Source organism: Triplophysa rosa, linkage group LG9, assembly GCF_024868665.1.
Source record: "Triplophysa rosa linkage group LG9, Trosa_1v2, whole genome shotgun sequence".
Taxonomy (NCBI): Eukaryota; Metazoa; Chordata; class Actinopteri; order Cypriniformes; family Nemacheilidae; genus Triplophysa; species Triplophysa rosa.
Window position 1 is genome coordinate 9680720 of NC_079898.1, and position 21992 is coordinate 9702711.

General features: G+C 40.0%; 1 protein-coding gene across 3 annotated transcripts in view; it reads left to right on the forward strand.

The window, feature by feature from the left end:
• dlg5a (discs, large homolog 5a (Drosophila)) overlaps positions 1–21992 on the forward strand; it is a 67362-nt gene that overhangs the window by 43407 nt on the left and 1963 nt on the right. For 2 of the 3 annotated variants that reach the window (XM_057341744.1, XM_057341745.1), the window contains exons 14-33: positions 15–118; positions 1026–1118; positions 1854–2735; positions 4473–4593; positions 5731–5875; positions 6812–6936; positions 7033–7122; positions 11323–11491; positions 11844–11921; positions 13552–13714; positions 14200–14333; positions 14424–14588; positions 14779–14962; positions 15739–15887; positions 16476–16646; positions 17684–17880; positions 17990–18133; positions 18394–18521; positions 19644–19753; positions 21807–21916. In XM_057341744.1, the coding sequence (XP_057197727.1) occupies positions 15–118; positions 1026–1118; positions 1854–2735; positions 4473–4593; positions 5731–5875; positions 6812–6936; positions 7033–7122; positions 11323–11491; positions 11844–11921; positions 13552–13714; positions 14200–14333; positions 14424–14588; positions 14779–14962; positions 15739–15887; positions 16476–16646; positions 17684–17880; positions 17990–18133; positions 18394–18521; positions 19644–19753; positions 21807–21916 (3462 nt within the window). The remainder of the gene's footprint in view (positions 1–14; positions 119–1025; positions 1119–1853; positions 2736–4472; positions 4594–5730; positions 5876–6811; positions 6937–7032; positions 7123–11322; positions 11492–11843; positions 11922–13551; positions 13715–14199; positions 14334–14423; positions 14589–14778; positions 14963–15738; positions 15888–16475; positions 16647–17683; positions 17881–17989; positions 18134–18393; positions 18522–19643; positions 19754–21806; positions 21917–21992) is intronic. The other variant, XM_057341746.1, reaches the window with a different exon arrangement.

Below are 21992 nucleotides of genomic sequence, written 5' to 3' on the forward strand. Positions count from 1 at the left end.
CTGACCTTTTCCAGAAGCCGGTATCACCCTCGAGGGTGGCGTGTATGTGGCGGCTATTGCGCCGGGCAGCCCGGCTGCCAGAGAGGGATCTCTTACCGTGGGAGACCGCCTCATTGCCGTAAGTCTTCAGGCAGTCATGCGATCCTTTCTTTAATTGACGCTATCAGGGATCCGATTTACTCTTTATAAAAGTCTGACCTTAGCCCTCCTAACCGAAGCAGATTTTTAATCCGCTTACTTATTTGAAATGCATGGGAGGTCATTAGATGAACCACCAGTCAAATCCACTCGACACCTTAAATGGATGTGAGGAATGCAAGACAGGTGATGTGCAAAGCGATAGCTGTCACGTTGGTGAAAAGTAATGCAGATGTTAATCCTGAGATGCTAGATGCTGGTAGTTTGATACCTGTAACCTTTCTGTTCTAATATCGGAGTGTCAAATGGCTCAATAAGCAGTTAAGGGATAGTTCACCCAAAAATAAAACTTCTGTCATCATTTATTTTCCTTTGTCATTCAAAAGCTGTTTGTGACACAAGCAAAGATATTTTGAGAAACGTCTCGGAGGTTTTGTCCATATAATGGAAGTCAATGGGGGTCAATGTTGTTTGGTTACCACCGATCTTTAAAATATCTTCTTTTGTGTTCTGCAGAAGAAAGTAAGTCATACAGGTTTGAAATGACATGAGGATGAATAAATGATGAAAGAAACATCTCTATTCACTTTCATTCATCTGAATTTCTCTGATTTCAACAGAAGAAATGCATAGAGGTTTGAGTGGCATAAGAATAATCAACAGCAAATCATGACAAGACTTCAAGATTTGACTGTTCCTTTAATTGAAAAAAATCGGATATTTTATCTGAATGTTTCAAAGGCGCACCAGCATTTTATTAAGGCACGGGTCTCTTCGTCTCCATTCACAAGTTTACGCAGTCATTTGTGGGTTTGAATTTGAAAGTATCAAAAGTCTGTTGGCACTTTTCTCTGCTGAAGCTCTGACCCAGATTTCTTCCTCCCCAGATAAATGGGATCGCTCTGGATAACAAATCTCTGAGTGAATGTGAGGCGCTGCTGAGGGGCAGCAGGGACTCGCTCAGTCTGTCGCTCATGAAGGTGATTGTTCTCTCGCTGATGTCTGTTTCTGTGCTCTGCTCTCATTACCACGTGCCACGGTGACATTTACTCAGTCGTGTTCGAGAAGCCCGTGTCAGGATACACTCTTAAAAGTAAAGGCGCTTAAAAGATTCTTCACAGCGATGCCATAGAAGAACCATTTTTGGTTCCACAAAGAACCATTCAGAGTCAAAGGATCTATAAAGAACCATCTCTTTCTTACTTTTTTAGAATCTGAAGAGCATTTTTTGCCACAAAGAACCTTTTGTGAAAACGGAAAGGTTCTGCATGGAACCGAAAGGTTCTTCTATGGCATCGAAGAACCTTTTGAAGCACCTTTTTAAGGAGTGTAGCAATTCTGAGGCGTTTTTTGGAAGTCATGTGAGAATGAGCTTAGAGACTGCTGCTTTCCAAATGGCATTTCAGACTAGATTTCCATAATGTCAATTTATGGAAAGCATCAAAAAAATATGTTAAATGGTGGTGGTGGGTCACTTCAACAGGAGGGATGCACACAATATAAAATGTTTTAAATAAATGATATATTTTTAAAATGATAAAGTCAAACTAAATATTAAAATGAATCCTAAATAAAATGAGTGAATAAAAATCGAGAGACCTATAACAATCGTTTATGTACTTAATCTATTTAGTTTGTATTATTGATATCGCATCCTATGACGCATCCTCCTTTTCATTTATTATGCCAGTCATACTGAACTTGTCCATTATCAGTTCTTTCCCCAGAGCACATCAGGGCAGAACATCTTTGAGAGCCTGAGAGAGGCTGAAAAATCCAACGGTAGAATCCACCTGACAGACATCCATTCACGGAACAGCAGGAACCTCCGACACAACAGCTCCACTCAGACAGACATTTACAGCGGGGAAGCTGGAGTCGGCGAGAGAAGAAAGACAAGGACGGACACTGATGAGAGCAGTTACCACGTGAGAAAGGTTTTCCCTGTGGCCACCCTGCGCCCCAACACCCTGCGCCCGGCATCAGAGCTGGGGCTGTCCCGTTACAGCGGCAGTGCCTTTCAAGAGGTCTGCTTCAACCGATCCGAGTCCGTCGGCCCCGAATGCGTTACCCTGGAGACCACCCTGGAGAAGAAACACAGCGGCGGCACTTGGCCTAAAATGGTGGTGGGCGTCGCCATGACAACCGACAGCCCAGCGCAGCTTTCCATCTACAGGTCACCCAAGCAGAGGAAGTCCATCTTTGATGGCGATGCTTTTAAAAGGCCAGACGCTCCCTCAAAGACAGATTACCTCTCCGGCCACTCTCCACAGGGCTCGAAAGTCGACTCCGCCCCAACGCCGCCCACACGCAGCGATTCCTTCAAGTTCAAGCACAAACATCAGGGCAGCTCCACCTCCGAGTCCACCATCACCGCAATCTCTGTCCACGACCCCAAGCAGGAGGACCGGAACGGTAATCTGTACTTTACAGAGACAGGGCGCGAGGGCAAGGTCTTGAGCTCCAGGAAGTCCTGCGAGGAGGATATCGGCCGGATGCGACCGGAGGAACCGGAGATGAAGCGGCCTAGGCCTAAATCGGCTCCGGCGCTCAGACACAGAATGACACCTCAGGCCATTCTTCTCCAGAGCTTCCAGGTGAATTTATAGACCGGCTGGGTCTGACACAGCTAGCAGTCCTGCCTGTTTTAATTAGCTTCTCAGTCTGAGATTGATCTCCCACTGCATCGTGAGCTTGAAAGAGGAGGGGCGGCATTAAAAATGCTGACATGCCTCTGGATTCTATACCGAAGATTTGTATAGGGCTGCTTTATAAGTATTAATCTTACATTTGTCATTTGCAGACAAAAGTCATTTTATGTGTATTTATGTGTGTATTATGCTAACATATGCTGATTTAATCTTGAGAAGAAAACCCACAAATAAACCCAAGTTCTTTCTATTGCAGTTAACAAATGCATAAATTTGATTTACCAATTTTTTGTGTTTTTCTAATAATGATAACCGTCCGTAAGAGAAAAGATTTTTCCTATGTTTACTGCATGTTAATATTTTCAATGTACTTTGCAATGTGCTGAATTTAATGTACTTGTTTTTTGTGTTGAATTTTTTTTATATAGCCACAGAAAAAAATTAAGAGATCATTCCAAATTTTTATCTAGGCAGCATTTCTAAATGTTGAATTTCAACAAAATCAAACCTCAGGAGTGACTTAAAGTCATCTAACAACAATGTGAAAGACTGACAGCATGACAAGACACATGAAAACTGTGATAATAATCCAGGTCATCACATAAAAAATATTTTGAATTTATACCAAATACATTACAAATATGATATATACTGTATATATATTGCTTAAAAGTGAATATGAACTTTTGTTTTCCTTGCAGTATTTAAGGTCTGAAAAAATACAGTGCATCTTTTCTGTTATTTTGACCTGTTTATCCAGTTTTCATTTCTAGCAAATAAATGCAAATAGAAACAATATTTTTATTTGGAAGAAATATGGTTAGTTTGTTCACAAAATGAAACAAGAATGATAATTTTACCCAAACACATACCTATATATATATATAGTAAATTCAGAAAAACTGAAAATAATTTTCAATTTTTTTTTACCATGGCTGTACATTAAGTTAAAGGAGTCATATTGCACGGCTAAAACGAATATTATTGTTTTAGATGTAACGCAATGTGAATTCACCATTTAAAGTTTAAAAAACGCTGTATTTTCCACATACCGTGCATGTTTGTATCTCCTCTTTGACCCGCCTCTCTGAAACGCGCTGATATTTTACAAAGCTCATCGCTCTGAAAAGTGAGGTGTGCTATGATTGGCCAGTTCACCAGTGCGTAGTGATTGATCGAATACTGCAAGCATATAACAGAAATGTAACGCCTCTTACCATATTTGGAACATCAGGTTCCAAAGCAATTGTACTGACAGGCGATACAATGAGATTTAAAATTACGCCCACCTTAACAACGTGTAGATTTGTCAATTAGTCTTAGTCAAATCATACCACCAACTGATGTAGATTTGTGGGGGGGTGGTTACACGAGGCGTTTCAGGCAGGTCTGGGTGAGCATTCGCTTTTAGATAGAATGCATCTTTTGTTCCCACACTTTCATTTGTGCAATTTTACGTGTCTAATACATGCATGGACAACTTATAACACACCAAAGACACAGAAAAACAAGTACTTCCGCCATATGACCCCTTTAATACATAATTCATAAAATATTTTAAAAAATAAGTAATCTAGGCCTAATACTACTACAATACGAATTCTTTGAATTTTTCCATTTTTTATTTCTGTTTTCTATGATTTTCTGTGTTGCATTATTCAATGTTGTGTTTGTATTTGGCAGAGTTATTCACATGAAGGGGACTCGATGGAGCAGAGAGAGATGCTACATTCCTCTCCTAGCCGACCTCACAGACACAGCGTGGGTTTCGTGCCCACAGCCTATAACGGAACCCTGCCTCCCAGTGAGTTCCGCCAGTCCTTATCTGAAACCTAGCGGCCCGTAGCACCTTTGAATTTATCTCTTTAACCACACTCTTCTTACTCTATCTGCATTTACTTTGTGGAGCACAGTTCATGTTTATTCTGATCAAAATTAATGTTTGACTTAATTTTATGGTGAACTCCAGTAATTGAATTGCTTATTATGATAATCATTCAGAATGTGGTTGGATAAGCTTGTTGATTTGCAGAATGAAACCCATTTATAATTTGCTTCCCTGAATGTGTGTGCTTCCTGTTAGTTAGACAATGTGTCCGTTAGTTACTCTAACACCGATGCCACACGACAAAAGACGTTAGAAACGCATTAGAACCCATTATCATTTAAAATTTTGTCACTGCGTGGTGCGTCGTGTCCTGTGTAGACACGGTGTAAGTGCAATAATTCCTAGTGTTTACTATTTTTTTTATTACCCCACATTGTTTATAGTAAAATTTAACGGTTAAAATGTAAAAGTTATTCACTTACGTGCTTTCCGTGTAAAATTCTATTGTTTTAAGTATAAGACACAATTACAGAATAAGACAAAAAATGTTTGCTTGTGTAGTGGTATTAAAGTCAAACTGTTAACCATTGTGACTATTTTACCAACCATTCCAACAGGTCTAGCTACTGTATAATAGACCATCAAAACAAACAGGAAATTTCACCTCTCCTTTGTTTAATGAATTAATAATAATGAAGGAACAAAGAAGAGTCACTTTGACAGGTTTTTGTGTAACCGGATGAACCATGGCAGATGCCGCTCGGTCCCTCTGTCACATGAACATGCAGTATGCATGGGGTTTGTGTGATAATGAGGTCGATTTTTACCTAATCTGAATATTCATGCTTTGGCCTGACTGGCAGACTTCTGAGTCTCCTCGGCCAGCCCGCTCGCCAGTCGACCAGAGCATCTGGCTTTAGCTAAAGGTGGAGAACAGACAGAAACTGGACAACACAACCTGTTTTCACTTTCAGCTAATGTCTTGCTCAGCCATGTGAGGAGAGTTGTAACCGCCGTAATGGGGCAGAAATGAAAAATATGAGCGAGGCGGGCAGTTGAAGGGGAGTGTGTGTTTCTCATTCAAGTGTTTTATTGGTTGTGCTTGAACTCTAGACTCAGCACACCGAGGACTATCCCCCTGTTCTGCCGTAACAGCCGTTATGAAGAACCCTGTTTACATGGTCCGGAGCCACAAAGTTCACACTAACAACTGCCCTACAGTCAACAGCCAAATCAATCAGCAGCACACACACCCGAGGTACCAACTCACACACATATACAGCATACTGAGCCACACAAGTACATTTACTGGGTTCTGACTGAAGACTTGGAACATTAATGTATGAGTGTAGCTCCTTAAAGGGACAGTTCACCCTAAAATTAAAATTCTGTCATCTTTTACTCACCCTCAAGTTGTTCCAAACCTGTATGACTTTCTTTGTTCTGTTGAAGATATTTGGAAGAATGTTAACAACTGACATTTCTGGGGCATCATTGACTACCATAGTAGCAAAAAATATTCGATAATTTTTTTGTTCTGTTGAACGCTAAAAATATTTTGAAGAATTTATGAAAACGACCAATGCTGGGGCACCTTTTAATGGTAGTCAATGGTGCCCCAGAAATGTCAGTTGCTAACATTTTTCCAAATATCTTTCTTTGGGTTCTACAGAACAAAGAACTTGATACATTTTTGGGACTATCCCTGTGAAGTGAGGTATGAATTGGGTAGGTGTTATGACAATGTTTTGGGTTTTCATTTAATTCCTTTAAGTGAGCTTGGGCAACTATAAATATGGCATTACGTAGGTTGATTTTGATGGAATTTTCTGGTTCAACCAGTGGTGTAAGTTTGAGATGAGACTATTTCAATCCATATCAAGACTGAAGATAATGGAACAGCCATAATTGTGATTTGTTGTTGAAATGTGTGAATTCAGATTTGCATTATTTTACTTGAAAATAAACCTTTAAGAATTAAGATCACCACCGTTCCTGAGGACACAAACTCTCTTAAGTGCACAGATGATTACATTTTATATCATCAATTGCTGCATCAAATGTAAATTAGATGCTGTTGGGTATAAACAGAAGAATTGTTTTTCCCTCAGGACAGTAATTGTGCCCTCATGACATCATGAATGTCTGTTGTGCTTGTGTATTGACCCGTTGAGTTTTTGTATCTTCATCTCAGTCCTCAGCATCAAGGTCATCTGAGTCTGGACCTGAGCCAGAAACACTCCACAGACTACACGGAGTCATCCCGGAGCAGCCGGGCCTCACACGGCACCAACTCATTGCCGTCCAGCGCCAGACTCGGTCAGTCTCTCTCTATGCCGTATTTTAACCATAATGCAAATGTGTGCTTTGTTGGTGTTTGTTTTGGTCTTCTTATCTCTGTGTTGTTTCCTGAAGGTTCTTCAAATAACTTGCAATATCGCACTGAAAGGATTAAGATCCCCTCCACACCACGCTATCCTCGCTCAGTACTGGGCTCGGACAGAGGTGAGTCTCCTCTCAGGTCAATGTCCTTTAAAACTTCAGGGCTGGAAAATAAGCATGAACCGAGTTCATACATTCATACTGAGAAGTCAGTTTATTTGTACATATTGTAAAGCTGATGTCGAGCAGGCAAATGCACGAAAGAAAGGAGTGTCCGCATGGGATATGTTCGTGCTTTCTAAAACCGCTAGACCAGGTACAAAGGAATGCGCTTTAACTTTCAAACTATTCTAAGCTTTTCTTTTACTCTCCAAGTAAAAATCCTTATTGCCATTCTTTAGAAAGATGGTTTAGCTGCTCTTTAAGATGTTTAAGAATAGAGCTTATAATAAGCTTATGAATAATGTATGTGGAGTAAATATGATGAAGATACCAACTCATCCAATGGGAAATATTTCACCTCGGGATTATGAAATATTTATGTGTCCAATTTAATTTCCTACTGTAGTAGAGAATATATGGTGTAAAAGTGTCATTGAATTAGCCTTAGACCTTCTCATTTACATTTATTCATTTGGCAGGCAGAGAGAGCATTTAACATTTCAAGCGAACACACAAGGTATTTCCAAACCAGGGTTATTATTGTAAAATAAAACTATTTAAAACATTTCTGTTCAATAAGTAAGGGATAATTTACAGGCAGCCGGTTGTTATCGCAGAAATAACCCCCGACAGTGTGATCTTGTATCACACTGAAGGAGTTTATTTCCTGATAACAGCCAGTTGCTTGTACATTGTCCCGCTTATTACACGGCTACTTGCCGCATGAGAAAAAAACTGGACATGAAATGTGAATTTGAAATATTTTATTAGCTCATTTTTACAGAATGCAGACCTTCCGCGAGGAAAAGCCATTTAGTTTCGGTTTTAAAGTAAGAAACGACTTTCAAACGTCACGAACAGGCAAATTGGTTTAATCATTTATAAATATAATGTCATGTTATTAAAAGACATATTTTATGTAATATTAAACTGCCCCTCTCAAAATGATTTGCAGCATCCGGGTTACAGGGTGTTATTAGTTTTGAGCGGTTGTTATTTGAAAAGAACAACCCTTGGAATGTCGCGACTGGCCAATCAGAATCAAGCATTCAAATGAGCCGTGTAATAAATGACAAATACAGGATCCACAAGTTTTCGGAGGGCGCTACTGTAAAAAATGAACTTGGGTACAACTACCAGTAAAGCGGCGTAAGTAGTGTATTGCACCTAGAATAACTTATTCTGAGGACAGAAAATGAGACTGTGATTCATATTTTGAATGGTAATACCAGTGGTGGAAAGTAACAAATTACAAATACTCAAATTACTGTAATTGAGTAGTTTTTTTCAGGAATTGTACTTTTTTTAAGTAGTTTAAAAACGGTGTACTTTTACTTGAGTACATTTTTAGTGCTGTATCGGTACTTTTACTGCGCTATTTTTCATCACATTGTCGTCGCTACTTTATATGTTTAATCTTCATGTGATTGGCTAAGGAGAATAATCAGTCCCGTCACGTGACCCCGTCCACTCAAATCGCGCTTAGAAAACTTGCGTCACACAGATTTCAAGACATCTGCCGCCAATTTAGTGTAATCATGGAGGAGGACGAACGTGTGCGGCAGGCAGGGCGCGTATCAAACGGCGGTTTTGCACACTTGAAAGTCACTGCGGGAAAGGGACACAATACGAAGGCTCGTCCAAGATATGGAGAAATATTGAGTTCCTGTATCACTCCGTTCGCCAACTTTCATCCAAACGGCTATATCATGAGATAAAATTGTCCATCTCTCTCCAAAGTCTCTACACTAAGTGCTCTGCCCTTAGAAGTGAGTAGGGAACATATGCGATTGGAACGCATGCGAAGCAGTTTCGCAAACTGTGCATTACCAGTTATAATGTTGTAAATAACGTTCAGTTTCTTGCACAGTTCGATCGACTCGCTTAAATAAGACGTCATTAATCCATCGAAAGAAGCCGCAGGGATTACTTTTATGTTGCCTCTATCTGTATTTTGAACTTTTAAAGACAAGAACCATGAAAAACCATGGACCACAACTCAAGGAAATAATGTCACATACATCTTGGATGGCTTGAGGTTGAGTAATTGATCAGCCAGCTCCGCTACAGATATGACTGCTAATGCTAATCCAATGCAATTTAGGTTACAAATGTTTTGCAATTTTTGCATGCAGTATTTGGGGCTCTTATTTATTCATTTCTGCATTGTGGGGCCTAGTACACATGATTGAACAGCGTTGGAAGTGCATAAATGGTTTTACCTGGAAAACTGAGCTCATAATAGACAGACAGACAAACACATTGAATGGTTATTTTGTCTGAGATGTATCCAGTTATGTTTTATCAGTAAGGTAAAGATGTGTTTTGTTATAAGTAGCTATTTTCTATATAAATCTCCAAATTTGGAGTATGGTGACCCATACCCGAAATGTGACCTCTGCATTTAACCCATCCAGAGAGTGCACGCACAGCAAGTGGTGAACACACGTACACCCGGAGCAGTGGGCAGCTATCACTGCAGCACCCGGGGAGCAAGTAGGGGTAAGGTGCCTTGCTCAAGGGCACCTCAGTTGTTACCCGCCGGCCCTGGGAATCGAACCCGCAACCTTCTGGTCACGAATCCAACTCTCTAACCCAGTGGTCACCAACCCTGCTCCTGGAGATCGACCGTCCTGAATATTTCAGCTCTAACCCCAATCAAACACACCTGAACTATCTAATCAAGGTTTGCTTGATAATGACAGACAGGTGTGCTTGAAGCAGGGTTGGAGCTGCAGTCTGCAGGACGGTCGATCTCCAGGAGCAGGGTTGGTGACCACTGCTCTAACCATTAGGCCACGACTGCCCCTTACTGATGAGCAACACCTGCTGTTCGTGGCTGCACTTACAACCAGGAGAAGCTTATTTCACGTGGTAAAAAGAGCGCTTCACACACAGATCTAAAGTTAAGACGGACTGCTACTGTGAGGGACTGTACAGTTTTTAAAAGACATACTTCAAAATGTTGACCGCTTATCTCAAGCAAATAGATAACGAACATTAAACATCACTTAGACTGACTGTGCTCATAGTTACAAAAAAATCGCAGTTTTAATAGGGAGTTCAAATAGATTCATGTAATCATCAACACACTGTATGGTCTTCAATAAAAACGTGAGACCGTAAACTGGATTTACAAGGATTCTTTACTGTATTTTACCAACGGGTTGTCAAAAATCTGTTGGAATATATCACATCATGTGGATTACATTTCTCATCTGATATGCTTGATGTAAAGTAGGTATTTCTTCCACTTATCGTCTTATAAATGAAATGTAGAAAGAATGTTTAAACATGTAAAAAGGCAGCTTTTGCATGTGATCTTTAGTATAATGTTTATCAGATTAATGGCCAGCTGACGATAAAGCAGCTTTATGATATGTGCACGCGGCCTGTGTTACGCTTGCAGTTCGCTTTTAAAAACAAAAAAATATGATTTACTACATCTTTAAACAGCACACAACCAACATCATGTAAAGAAATTGAAAACCCTCCATAATTTTCAAATTGCTCATCGGTTTACTGTCACAACAACTGAATCAAAAAAGTTGCTAAATATCCGCCGTCGAGTATTAAAACCGTCATCCCATTCCTCTATGAAGTAGTGGACAGAATACTGATGTAGTTTATAAGTGCTGTCAGTGTGTAAGTTCACATTCTGCTATAAACAAATGACTTGAAATACGGCAGAAATGCGTTTGTTTACATTGAACCGGAAGTTTCTCCCATCTTTTCCGCAAATCATCATGGGGCGTTGGAAACTTGTGGCTATAGGCCTAAACATTATTTGAAAAACACAAACTAACAAATAAGAACTAAACTAAAACAAAGAAAAAAAATCCATAAAAAATGCTAATCTATATAGCAGTATTAAAAATAATCAACACAATGACAAAGCCGCATAAAAATGGCAAAAAAAATTAACTAAACGTAACATGAGAACTACAAATAAAAAAATTAGTAAATTATGAAAAATCGAATTAGTTAGGTGTAAAAACATGAGTGAATGATTTAAAAATACATCAAGTAATAATTCAGTATACCAAAAAATAAGTATGTTTGGTTATCTCTGTAAAAAATAGAGATCAAATTGTATAAATCTATCATATAGGCTTTGTGTATTTATTTCTGCTCTAACATCGGCTCAATGTTGTTGTTCAGGGTCGCTGTCTCATTCAGAATGCAGCAGTCCCAGTCTCATCACTCCACCCATGTCACCTCTTAACCTGGAGACATCATCCTTTACCTCCAGCCAGTCTCAAAGCTCCATCACCACCCTGCCCAGGATCTCCATCAGCCCCGTGCCCGCGGGAGAACGAAGAAAAGACAGGTACGCTCCTGCTGCGTCCCCCCCACCACCCCTTTTATCAGGTTGCCAAGCAACAGCTCTCTCTTATCCACATACATCAGCCTCCAGAAGCCCTTTATCTGACGTGAATAATTCGACTCTGCTGTAAAAGCACTTGAATGTGGAAATGTTGGAGGATCCGTCTTTCATTTTAATTCTTTTTTCAATCTTAATTCAGATTTGAAAACTAGGTCACTGATTTCTTCTTATGTATTTCTTAAAATCCCTCATTGTGACATCACTCAGCATATTAGCCTTTCTTCCGAGGCACTTGTTTGTGTTTGTGTGTCTCCTTAAGGTTTTCACCGTCTGTTTTTCCTCCTAAATCTTTCAGATCTCTGTACCGTAACAGATCCTTTCTGAGAATTCCTCTGGCTGCTAGGCCTAGGTTCTGCTCTCTCAGAAGCCTGAGGTTTGTTCCCTGCCGCTTACGCACAGGGAATGCCTGACAAACATATACTTGTTTGATCCAAGAAATCCCTGCTTCCGTGTGCTTTTTTTTAGTACACTTAGGCTTTGTGTTAGTGGTGTCGCCAGAATTAGATTCACCGTTTTGGTTATTGTTTGAATTAGTACGGCTACGTGGGGGCACTGTGTTTATGAATGTGTGCCGACATGTTCCTGAAAGCGGAGTCGTTTAGTTTAATTGGTGTTATTGGGTAATTTTACCTGCTGCTTCTGATTTACTTTCTTGATTAAATTGCTCAGCGAGATGATTCCTCATGAATGTTAAATCGTTCAGATGAAGCCATTTTTCGGGGTAAATACGTACTCGAGGCAGGATGTGGAATGGAGATATTTTTTGCATGTCAGTTTGGCTGCTCTTTTCCTGAAAAGATCCAGATTTACTTTGCTTTGAGATTGGTGTAAAGCTGCTGTAAGCATGAAGAGTTTTTTGACCTGAGGGAGGGGTTCAAACAGACCAATCACAACGCTTGCAGTATGCATTGAGTGGACGCGTTGTTACATTTTTGGAGAGGTGCACGTCAGGCTACGGCGTAGGGTACGTGGCTCTGCGTAGGCTACGGCGTAGGTCCAGGCTTTAGTTGGGCTTTAGTTCAGGTGTGCACACCGGACAAAATTGGACAATTTTTTTTATTACTAGATCATTCGTCCTGGGATATGAGGGGTATAAAGAATAAATGGGTAGTCGACAGACTACTATGCAAATGCTAAGCAAGTCCTTTGGTGACTGTAAAAATGTATCAAATGTATAAAAAACTAACAATGCAGATAATTCTCTCTTATGCTATTTTATATGATTAATATAGCTATTGATAATATAAAACAATCTAATATTAAGTTTTATTTTCTAAATTTTGCTATGTCACACCATAGGACACATGTACGATTTATTCTACGAGGCGGTGCCGTGGGAAATATTGTGTATATTTTAAGAAATGCACCAAATTGTATGAAAGAATCGCGAGTTTAAAAACAAAACAAGAAAAAGGCAATACAGTTAAAGGGAAAGCTACCACAAATGCAGCCTGGAGACATTTTAAGCAGGAAAACAAGTGGGTAAACGCTAATATAGATTTGTAGAAGTTGTTATACGCAAACAGCGCTGTGGAAAAAGTAAGCATACGGCGTATACCAGCGTATGGTCCTGAATACACCACCGTTGAGGTTGTTATATAGATGTCTGACATCACTTACAGCAGCTTTAATCATTTATTTTCTCAGGGATGCAGAGATCTGTCTTTAAATGTACTAGAGATAGTGTCTACATGTTGACAGTAGCGTTTAGATTTTTTGTTGTATGGATTCATTCATGTAGGTGTATTTAAAATGTTGAGGGTAGACGAGTAAATGTACATTTTCTGGATCTTTTATTAAAATCCTCTGTTTTTTTTCTCTGTTTGTGCCTGTAATGAAGTTACTAAAGATCAGTAAATACTTCTTGTCATATACCCACCTGCATGAACCTCCTGTGTTTCAGTTTTTTGGCATTTACCCCTCAACAAGCTTAACTATTGAAAGAAAGTTAATGTCTCAGAAATCGATCATCTCTGACATTTAACCTGTTTTTGCACTGTCAGGCCATTCCTGGAGGAGCCACGCAATGTCATCGTTCATAAAGGGGCGGAGCCTCTCGGCATCTCCATTGTGAGCGGAGAGAATGGGGGAATCTTTGTCTCCAAGGTGACCGGAGGAAGCATTGCACACCAGGCAGGGCTGGAGTATGGAGACCAGCTTTTGGAGGTTAGTATTGACAAATAACTCCAATGGGATTATTTTCAGTCCTTGACTTTGGAAATTGTACGTGTCAGTTTATTTGCTGGTTTGCCAGTGACAAAAGTCAGCATGTTTCCCTGCAAACATTATTTATACCATATGTAAGGACTTACCATATGCACTGCCCCCCCCAGATTTTTTTCTTGGGCCACTCCAAAACTATCCGGATGACAATTACAATAATTTAAAATGAAATACTTCTTATTTCTTATAAATAATTAGTATTTGTATTAAATAATGATCTGTCAATTTAATCGCAGAAAAATGTAGCTCAGTGGTTAGAGCATGGCGCTAGGGTCATGGGTTCGATCCCAGGGAAACAAATGTATAGCATAATGCAATGTAAATCGCTTTGGATAAAAGCGTCTGCCAAATGCATAAATGTAAATAAATGTAAACGTCAGCCCAACTAGAATATATGATTGCCCCCCTCTATCTCTTCTTTCTCTCAGTATAATGGCATAAACCTGCGGAACGCCACCGAGCAGCAGGCTCGCCTCATCATTGGCCAGCAGTGCGACACCATCACGATCATGGCCCAGTACAACCCCCACATGTACCAACTGGGTAACCACTCTCACTCCAGGTACAGCCCAGGTCCACTTCTGTGTTATTCAGGTCAGTGCAGATTTCATCACAGAGCATGTTGGATGATTTTTTTTGCATTGTGCTGCAGCTCACGCTTGGAGCCGGCAAGCGCTCAGTCGACTCCTCAGGGCAGCGGAGCCGCCACCCCAGATAACCACTCCACCATAGACACCCTCAGCGAACAGGATGAAGGCACGCTCACGCCATCCTCCAAACAAACCACGCCCACCACCAGCCCCCACAGATTCCTCAGGTACTGCACAAGCCATAGCACAAAACATATAATAGGGTAAAGATGATGCCAAATGGCATGTTAGACAATGAAACGGCCTTTGAGACCGAAGTGATGCCTTAATATGCGTATGGCGCTCACTAGGCATTGTAACAGCCAGGGTGACGTGAAATTCACTGGCACTCGATTTGTGTCCGTTTTGTTCACTCAGAATGTCATCAGAGAGCTCTAAGAAACTTCCAGAGCCTCGGCTGGTAACGGTGAGGAAAGCTCAGGCTGAGCTGGGGATTCAGTTGTGTGGAGGGAACCTGCGGGGGATCTTTGTGGAAAGGCTTGAAGAGGACAGTCCTGCCAGAGGCGCAGATGGTCTTGTGCCTGGAGACTTTATCCTAGAGGTAAAAAGAGTTTTGTCTCTGCTTGTTTCAAGGGGCTATACTGAATACAGAATAGTTGAGACGGCTGGTCCGTACAGTATGCCTTTGAAGATTGACATTGAAATTTTAGTATATCCTATATTGCTTTCATTCAGCGGCTGTATTGTTCTTCTCTAATTAAACGTCAGCATGCATCTCTTACCTTGTTTTTCATCGATCAGCTTTGCTTTCTTTCCTTCATTGTGCTTGAGGGAATTGGTAATATCACATTCTTGGCATGAATGTATAGACCCGTGCAAGCGCAAGGCAACAGCACTTATTTGTTTCGCTCATATGAAGCACAGAAGTAATGTTGTCTTGAAAGAAGCAATATCTCTTCTGGAATGGAAATCGATCAGGAAGTCTTAAAAGTGACGCGTGTAATTATTTTTGAAATGCTCTTCTCTAGATGTTTTCTGTGTTTAGTGTGGGGAGAGATCTAAGCCATACTGCAGCTTAAAGGGACAGTTCACCCAAAAATGAAAATTTTGTCATTATTTACTCACCCTCAGATTGTCCTAAACCTGTATAAATGTCGTTGTTCTGATAAACACAAAGGAAGATATTTGAAAGAATGTCAGTAACCGAACAGATCTCATCCCCCATTGACACCCGTAGTATTCATTTTTCCTACTATGCAAGTAAACGCGGTGCGAGATCTGTTCAGGAACAACCTGAAGGTGAGTAAATGATGACAGAATTTTCATTTTCAAAGAGAACTATCCCTTTAAACGCCTTTTACTTTTCTATTCATCCAGTATGGTTCTGTGAATATGAAGAACAAGACGGTTGAAGAAGCCTATCTGGAAATGCTAAAGCCAGCAGAAACGGTCACGTTTCGAGTCCAGCATCGTCTAGAGGAGTTCAACCAGGTGAAAGACACTCCTGGTGATGGATTCTATATCAGGTACAACATACTCTCATCATCAAACAATCTTTGCAGGATACAGCACCATACATAGCCACTTAAGAGCGGCCCTAAATTTAGAAATGTGAGAAAACCGCAGCAATCTTTTAATCTCTTTGATGGAGGATGAGATATTGAATGTCGTGGTCAAGATCGTATCACCAAATCTCCATAATTTGCGTACTATAATAGCAGCCGTGGTAATGAGATGGTTGGAGACAGAGATGCATTGTGTCTGCGCGCTGAAAAAGAATAATGAAAAGTTCAGAAATAGCCGTGTTTGTCTTCTCAAATGAAATTCTGCGGCACGCAGCTGTCGCAGGCCATTTTGCTCGTCTGCGCTCCCATGATGTCAGCCGCGGCAAATAATCTCTGTCAATCCGCGTGTCGGGGATGAGGAGTTATGGATGGGCGCTAAAAGCCACTATAGGCTTTGTCCCTCCCTCTTGTGAATTTTTCATTCCTCTTTCTTTGCTCCATTTTTCTTTGTCTTTTAATTCGTCTCGTGTTACCTCATACTTGCAGATGTGGCCATCTCGTCCTCATGTATTATGCTGTCACTTGTTGAATTATTCATTTTCTCCACAGAGCACTTTATGACCGAGTTGCTGAGACTGAGCTCGACCTCTCTTTTAAGAAAGACGACATCCTTTATGTCGACGACACGCTACCGAATGGCAACTTCGGCACTTGGATGGCCTGGCAACTTGACGAAAACGCACAGAAGATTCAGAGAGGGCAGATTCCTAGCAAATATATGTGAGTCACATGGCTCATGGAGTTGTTGTATTGTTGTTTGCAGTGGGTGTTTCCCAGTGCTGGATGCATTAAAGTGATAGTTCACCCCAAAATAAAACAAATCGTAATTTATTCACCCTCATGTCATTCAAAATGTATCTTTTTCTGCGGAAGACAAAAGAAGAGATTTTGAGATATGGTTTTGTGGAAGTCAATGGGAGCCAGCATTGTTTGGTTACCAGCGTTCTTCAAAATATCTTCTTTTGTGTTATGCAGATGAAATAAAGTCATACAGGTTTGGAACAACATGAGGATGAGTAAATGATGAAAGAATTGACGTTCACAGCTGGCCACAACAAATGTGATGGTTTGCTGGTAAATATAAGATGACATTCTGCTAGAAATTCACATTCAGGAAGAAATAAAATATTTGTATAGTGCAGAAGTATACAATGAATCATATCATCAGTGAGATAAACAGATCATCCATCTTGAGTGCGCTGGACTTCAGTATGATTGCACAGGAGACAAATCATATCTTTGCTCTTATTGGTCATCACCACCTTATTTTCCATTGGCTTACAAGTAAACATTTCCCTTTAGTGGGCACGCCCACATCACCTCACCAGCACTCATATTGCTGAAATGTGAAATTGAAAATGAATGACTTCAGGTCACCATATCTCAAATAATCGCTGTGTGCATGTTCACTTACTAATGATGGATGAATCCTCAGTCATGGTTAGTCAGCTCAGCATTTTTATGATGAAGCCATACACACACCCAAAAGTATTCAGCATGATACTGCAAACTTTACCAAACACACACACTATTCGATTCAGATTTTAAATAAATCTTACACACTTATTGTGTGAAGGCTGACAAACGTGTATAGAATTGATCATGTGTGTGTGCTTTGGCTCTTCAGTAATAACATTTCCATTGTGCATATTGAGTGTGTTTGGGTTTATAGATCAAGAAAAGCAGAATTATTGAGTGAGTTTCAGTGGGCACACGCATGTTGTTTACATGTAGCTGTACACAATATCGTTCTACAGGATGGACCAGGAGTTTTACCGCAGACACAGTATGACTGAACTGAAGGACGAGACCGGCTCCAGCAAGACGCTCTCCGCAGCCGCGAGAAGATCTTTCTTCCGCAGGAAACAGAAGCACAAACGCAGCAGCTCCAAAGATGGCAAAGACGTGGTCGCCTTGGACGCCATCAGCACAGACTCTCTTCCATTCTTTGATGGTGAGAAACCGTCCAATGTCCCATGATGGAACACTTTTATTGCAAGCATTGAAATGACAGTTTATTGATCCTGGGATTGATGTTCAATTTGTGTCTTGAATGTGATCAGACTGTGTGAGTCTGGCCTATCAGAGAGTGCAGAAGATCGACTGCACGTCGCCCAGACCCGTGCTGATCCTGGGACCGCTGGTGGATGCTGTCAGAGATATGCTGGTCAAGGAATCACCGGGGAAATTCAGCAGATGTGTGCTTGGTAAATCTCCCCGTTCCCTCAATAGCATATTCTAGATATTTAGTCAACTACTTGTGCATTTTATGGGAAGGTTTACAATGCTTTTGGCCAAGAGCACGATGAAAATGGAATAGTTTCCAGAGTATTCTTCCATATCAAGCACACTGGGGGACACATCTAACAGTATATAGTATCAAGATGAGCAGTTGTAAAGTGATCAGCCCTCATTAGATGAGTGTTGAAAATGAGTACACTGACCTTTGTTTGTTCTCCTCATCCAGAGGTGATGAAAGCTTCTCAGCAGGCCATCGAGCGTGGCGTGAAAGACTTTCTCTTCATCGACTACAAACGGAGGAGCGGCCATTTTGATGTCACTACTGTTGCCTCGATCAAGGAGATCACAGACAAGGTTTGTTCATCTGCTGAGTACATAAGTTCTCGTCTTGTAAAATTGATGAAAAAGCTCTTCATTATAGACGGTTTCATCTTAACAACATAAACAAACGTTGCTGCGCATGAGCACTTTTATGACCCCAACTGAACTTCCGGTACACATTCACAGACAATAGAGAGCCTGTAGATTATTTCTGATAACAAGCAAAAGAAACCGAGAAGAACCGTTTCTTGGCTAAACTCGTCTCTCCAAAATTTTGAATTTAGACTGCGATACCAAACTCAACCGCTAGATGTCAATGTCCCATCCGGTTTGTTTAAATGCGACCGAACTACAGGACCCATTCAACAAATTGCTTATTTAATTAAATGAACATACAACAAAATTCAAAGAATCGTTTATTCAATACAATTATAATACAGTAAAATAATCATAAAAATGAATATTAACATAAATTAAATAAAATATAAATAATTATATTATAAGACACCGATGAAACGGTCTATACTATAGACTATAATGTGAGACTGCAAATATAATATAAAAAATTTAAAAAATAAAACCGTAATTTCAGTATTATAAGTAAAAATATGAATACTATATCTCAAAATCTATCATGTCTCTACTGTCCTTCTGAAACCTTGTATCTCCATATTTCATGATTGTTTTTTTATTATTTTTTTGCCATAAATCATTATTATTAGTCACCCTTTATGTTTGTCACTGGGTTTTGCAAATATCTAACCAGTAAAAAGTATTAAAAAGTGCTTGTCACCCTTGTTTTCTATTTCTTGAAAAACAGCAAATCTGGACATCTGAAGTTTCAGTAGGACAGCAATGTTATCATCATTTACGGCAATAAACAGGCATATCTATTTTCGTTGTTTTATGGCTGTGACTACTTTGATGTTCATAATCTCATTATTAGATTTTGAGACTTCAGTTTGGATTTCACAGACAACCTCACAAATATCTGGCTGATTCTTTACTACAAATCTATTTTAAGTTGTTTTAAGTTGAGAGAAGGGTGATGTTTATTCGTTGTGACTATAAGCTCCTGTTTTTTTGTTTACATTTACTCAAGTTGTATGTGTAACGTGACTCAGTGCTCTTCTGTGCTGTCATTCTCTCTCCTAGGATTGTCACTGTTTGCTTGACATTGCGCCTCACGCTATCGAGCGGCTTCACAGCGTTCACATTTACCCAATCGTCATTTTCATACGCTACAAAAATGCAAAACAGATCAAGTAAGTGTGCCTCCTCACCTGCTTTTCCTGCGGTCTGCCGCACAGCATTTGAAAGTAAAGGCAGCGGGTGGAAATACTTCAGCTTGACAGCGAGTTAATAAACCAGCTAAGCTCTTGGGTGTCCTTGTGAACTATTCCAGAAACACACACGCTCTCTGTGTTAAGGTGCTCTTGGTGCTTTTTGTGCAAAGAAGTTTCCGTGCTGTCCCTCAGGGGCTTGAAGTCATTTGGGAAATGAGAAGCAGCAGTTTTTACTGTATGCTGCACCTGCAGTTAAATAGTTGAATATATTTGGCTTAATTTTGATTTAAAGTTAAAGGGATAGTTTGCCTTAAAATTTAATTTGACATCATTTACTCAAGATTGTGTTTTCCAAACCTAAATAACTGACATTCTTCTGTATATTCATACTTTAAAAATATAGATAAGGACCAGGGGCTTTCATACTTCCAAAAAAATGACTGAAAGTAAATAGTGGCAGTAATTCCTTTTTGAGAAAAACTGTCTCTTTAATAGATATACAACAACGTAGGCAGCCATTTTACTCTTCCGGCCTCTCTCTCTCTCTCTCTCTCTCTCTCTCTCTCTCGTTCACTCTTGCTCAAGGTTGTGCATTGCAGAACGCTTCATGAGATCCCCAGTCCCAGTTTATCACACATGGAAAATTAAAGCCGACTCTGTGCTCTTAATATGCATATCATGGATTCAGCCCATACTGTGCAGATAGCTCTCTAGAGGCTTCAAGATTAAAAGGACAATAAATCCCTGCTTTATTCTCTGCATTGTGCCTTTAGGTCTTTTCTTTGCTTTCGTGCATCGTTGTCAGCAGAGGTTTTAAATTGGTGTTTCCCAGAAGCATTAGAAAATCAAGCCTGAACTCTATCACACCGGGGATTAATGCCGGTCGTCTTTGACCTGCTGACTAGCACCCACTTAATAAAGTCATGCCCAGTTAATCAGTTCTGCACTCATTAGCTCATCACATGACGTGCAGGGACTTAATTGCTTTAATAGGAAAGAAGATATATGTAAATGTTGAAATAGATCTGTATAAAAACATACTTATATGAAAACCAAGCGTATGTACGCTGGAGCAATGCAAGTATGAAAGAATGAGCATTAAGAAAAGGATAGTGTTTATCCAGCGAAGCGAACTCGAAGTGAATGGACACAAAACTTTAGTTGAAATATTTTGTTAGTTCATTTGTAACTAATTCAAACCTGGTATGAGAAAAGAGACAGCAAAAAGGGGCTCTCACTAAATCCTTGGGGTTTCGAGTCCGACGACATCACGCAGGCGTGTTTTTTGATGCGTTCAAGGAGCATAGGTAGTCTACACGGTTAGGGTGAGGGTTGGGGTAAGGCTATCGTAAGACTCGAAACACCAAGAATTTAGTCAAAACCAACAAGCCCCACCCATGGATCTGACTCGAAACACCAAGGATTTACTGAGAGCCAGTACCAGAGCTCAGAATTACTGTGACTGACCAATCAGAATCAAGTATTCCAGATAATTGTGTAATAAAAAAATATTAGTGGCTAAGTTTTATTTTTAACTACAAGTTTATATCATCACACAGTAGTATATTGTTATACTGTATATAACTTCATATAAATAAAATGAATAATCAAAATTGTGTTTATTTCATGAAAAATTATGCCTTATGTAAATTTAAGTAGATTTTGATTGCTTTAATTTTTGCAATAACTCTCTCGCTCTCTCTTTCGGTCTCTCTCACTCACTCACTCGCTCTTTTTCTCTGTCACACACACGCGCACACACACAGACACCTGTCACAGTAGTGTTGTTAAATAGGTGTTTTGGCCTGCAGGAATCTACTTCTCGAGAGAGCTGCACACTTTTACTCGGAGGCTTAACATTAAACAGCTGATCTCTTCATTTTGATGTCTTTTTACTATTGAAAATCACTCGTCCAAATTCACACTAGTCTCAAATGAATAATGTCACTGTTTCACTGTACGTAATCTTGCTTAATCTTCTGATGTAATTATGGCTTATGAAGTGTGAATGACTGTTTGTTCCTCCTTGCAGAGAACAGAAGGATCCGGTTTATCTGCGGGATAAAGTCTCTCAAAAACATTCCAAGGAGCAGTTTGAGATTGCACAGAAGATTGAGCAGGAGTATAGCAAATTCTTCACAGGTTTGCTTTTTGCTATTTTTAAATGGATTCTTTACAATTTATGTAAAAAAAAATGTGCAAACATTTGAGCTTTACA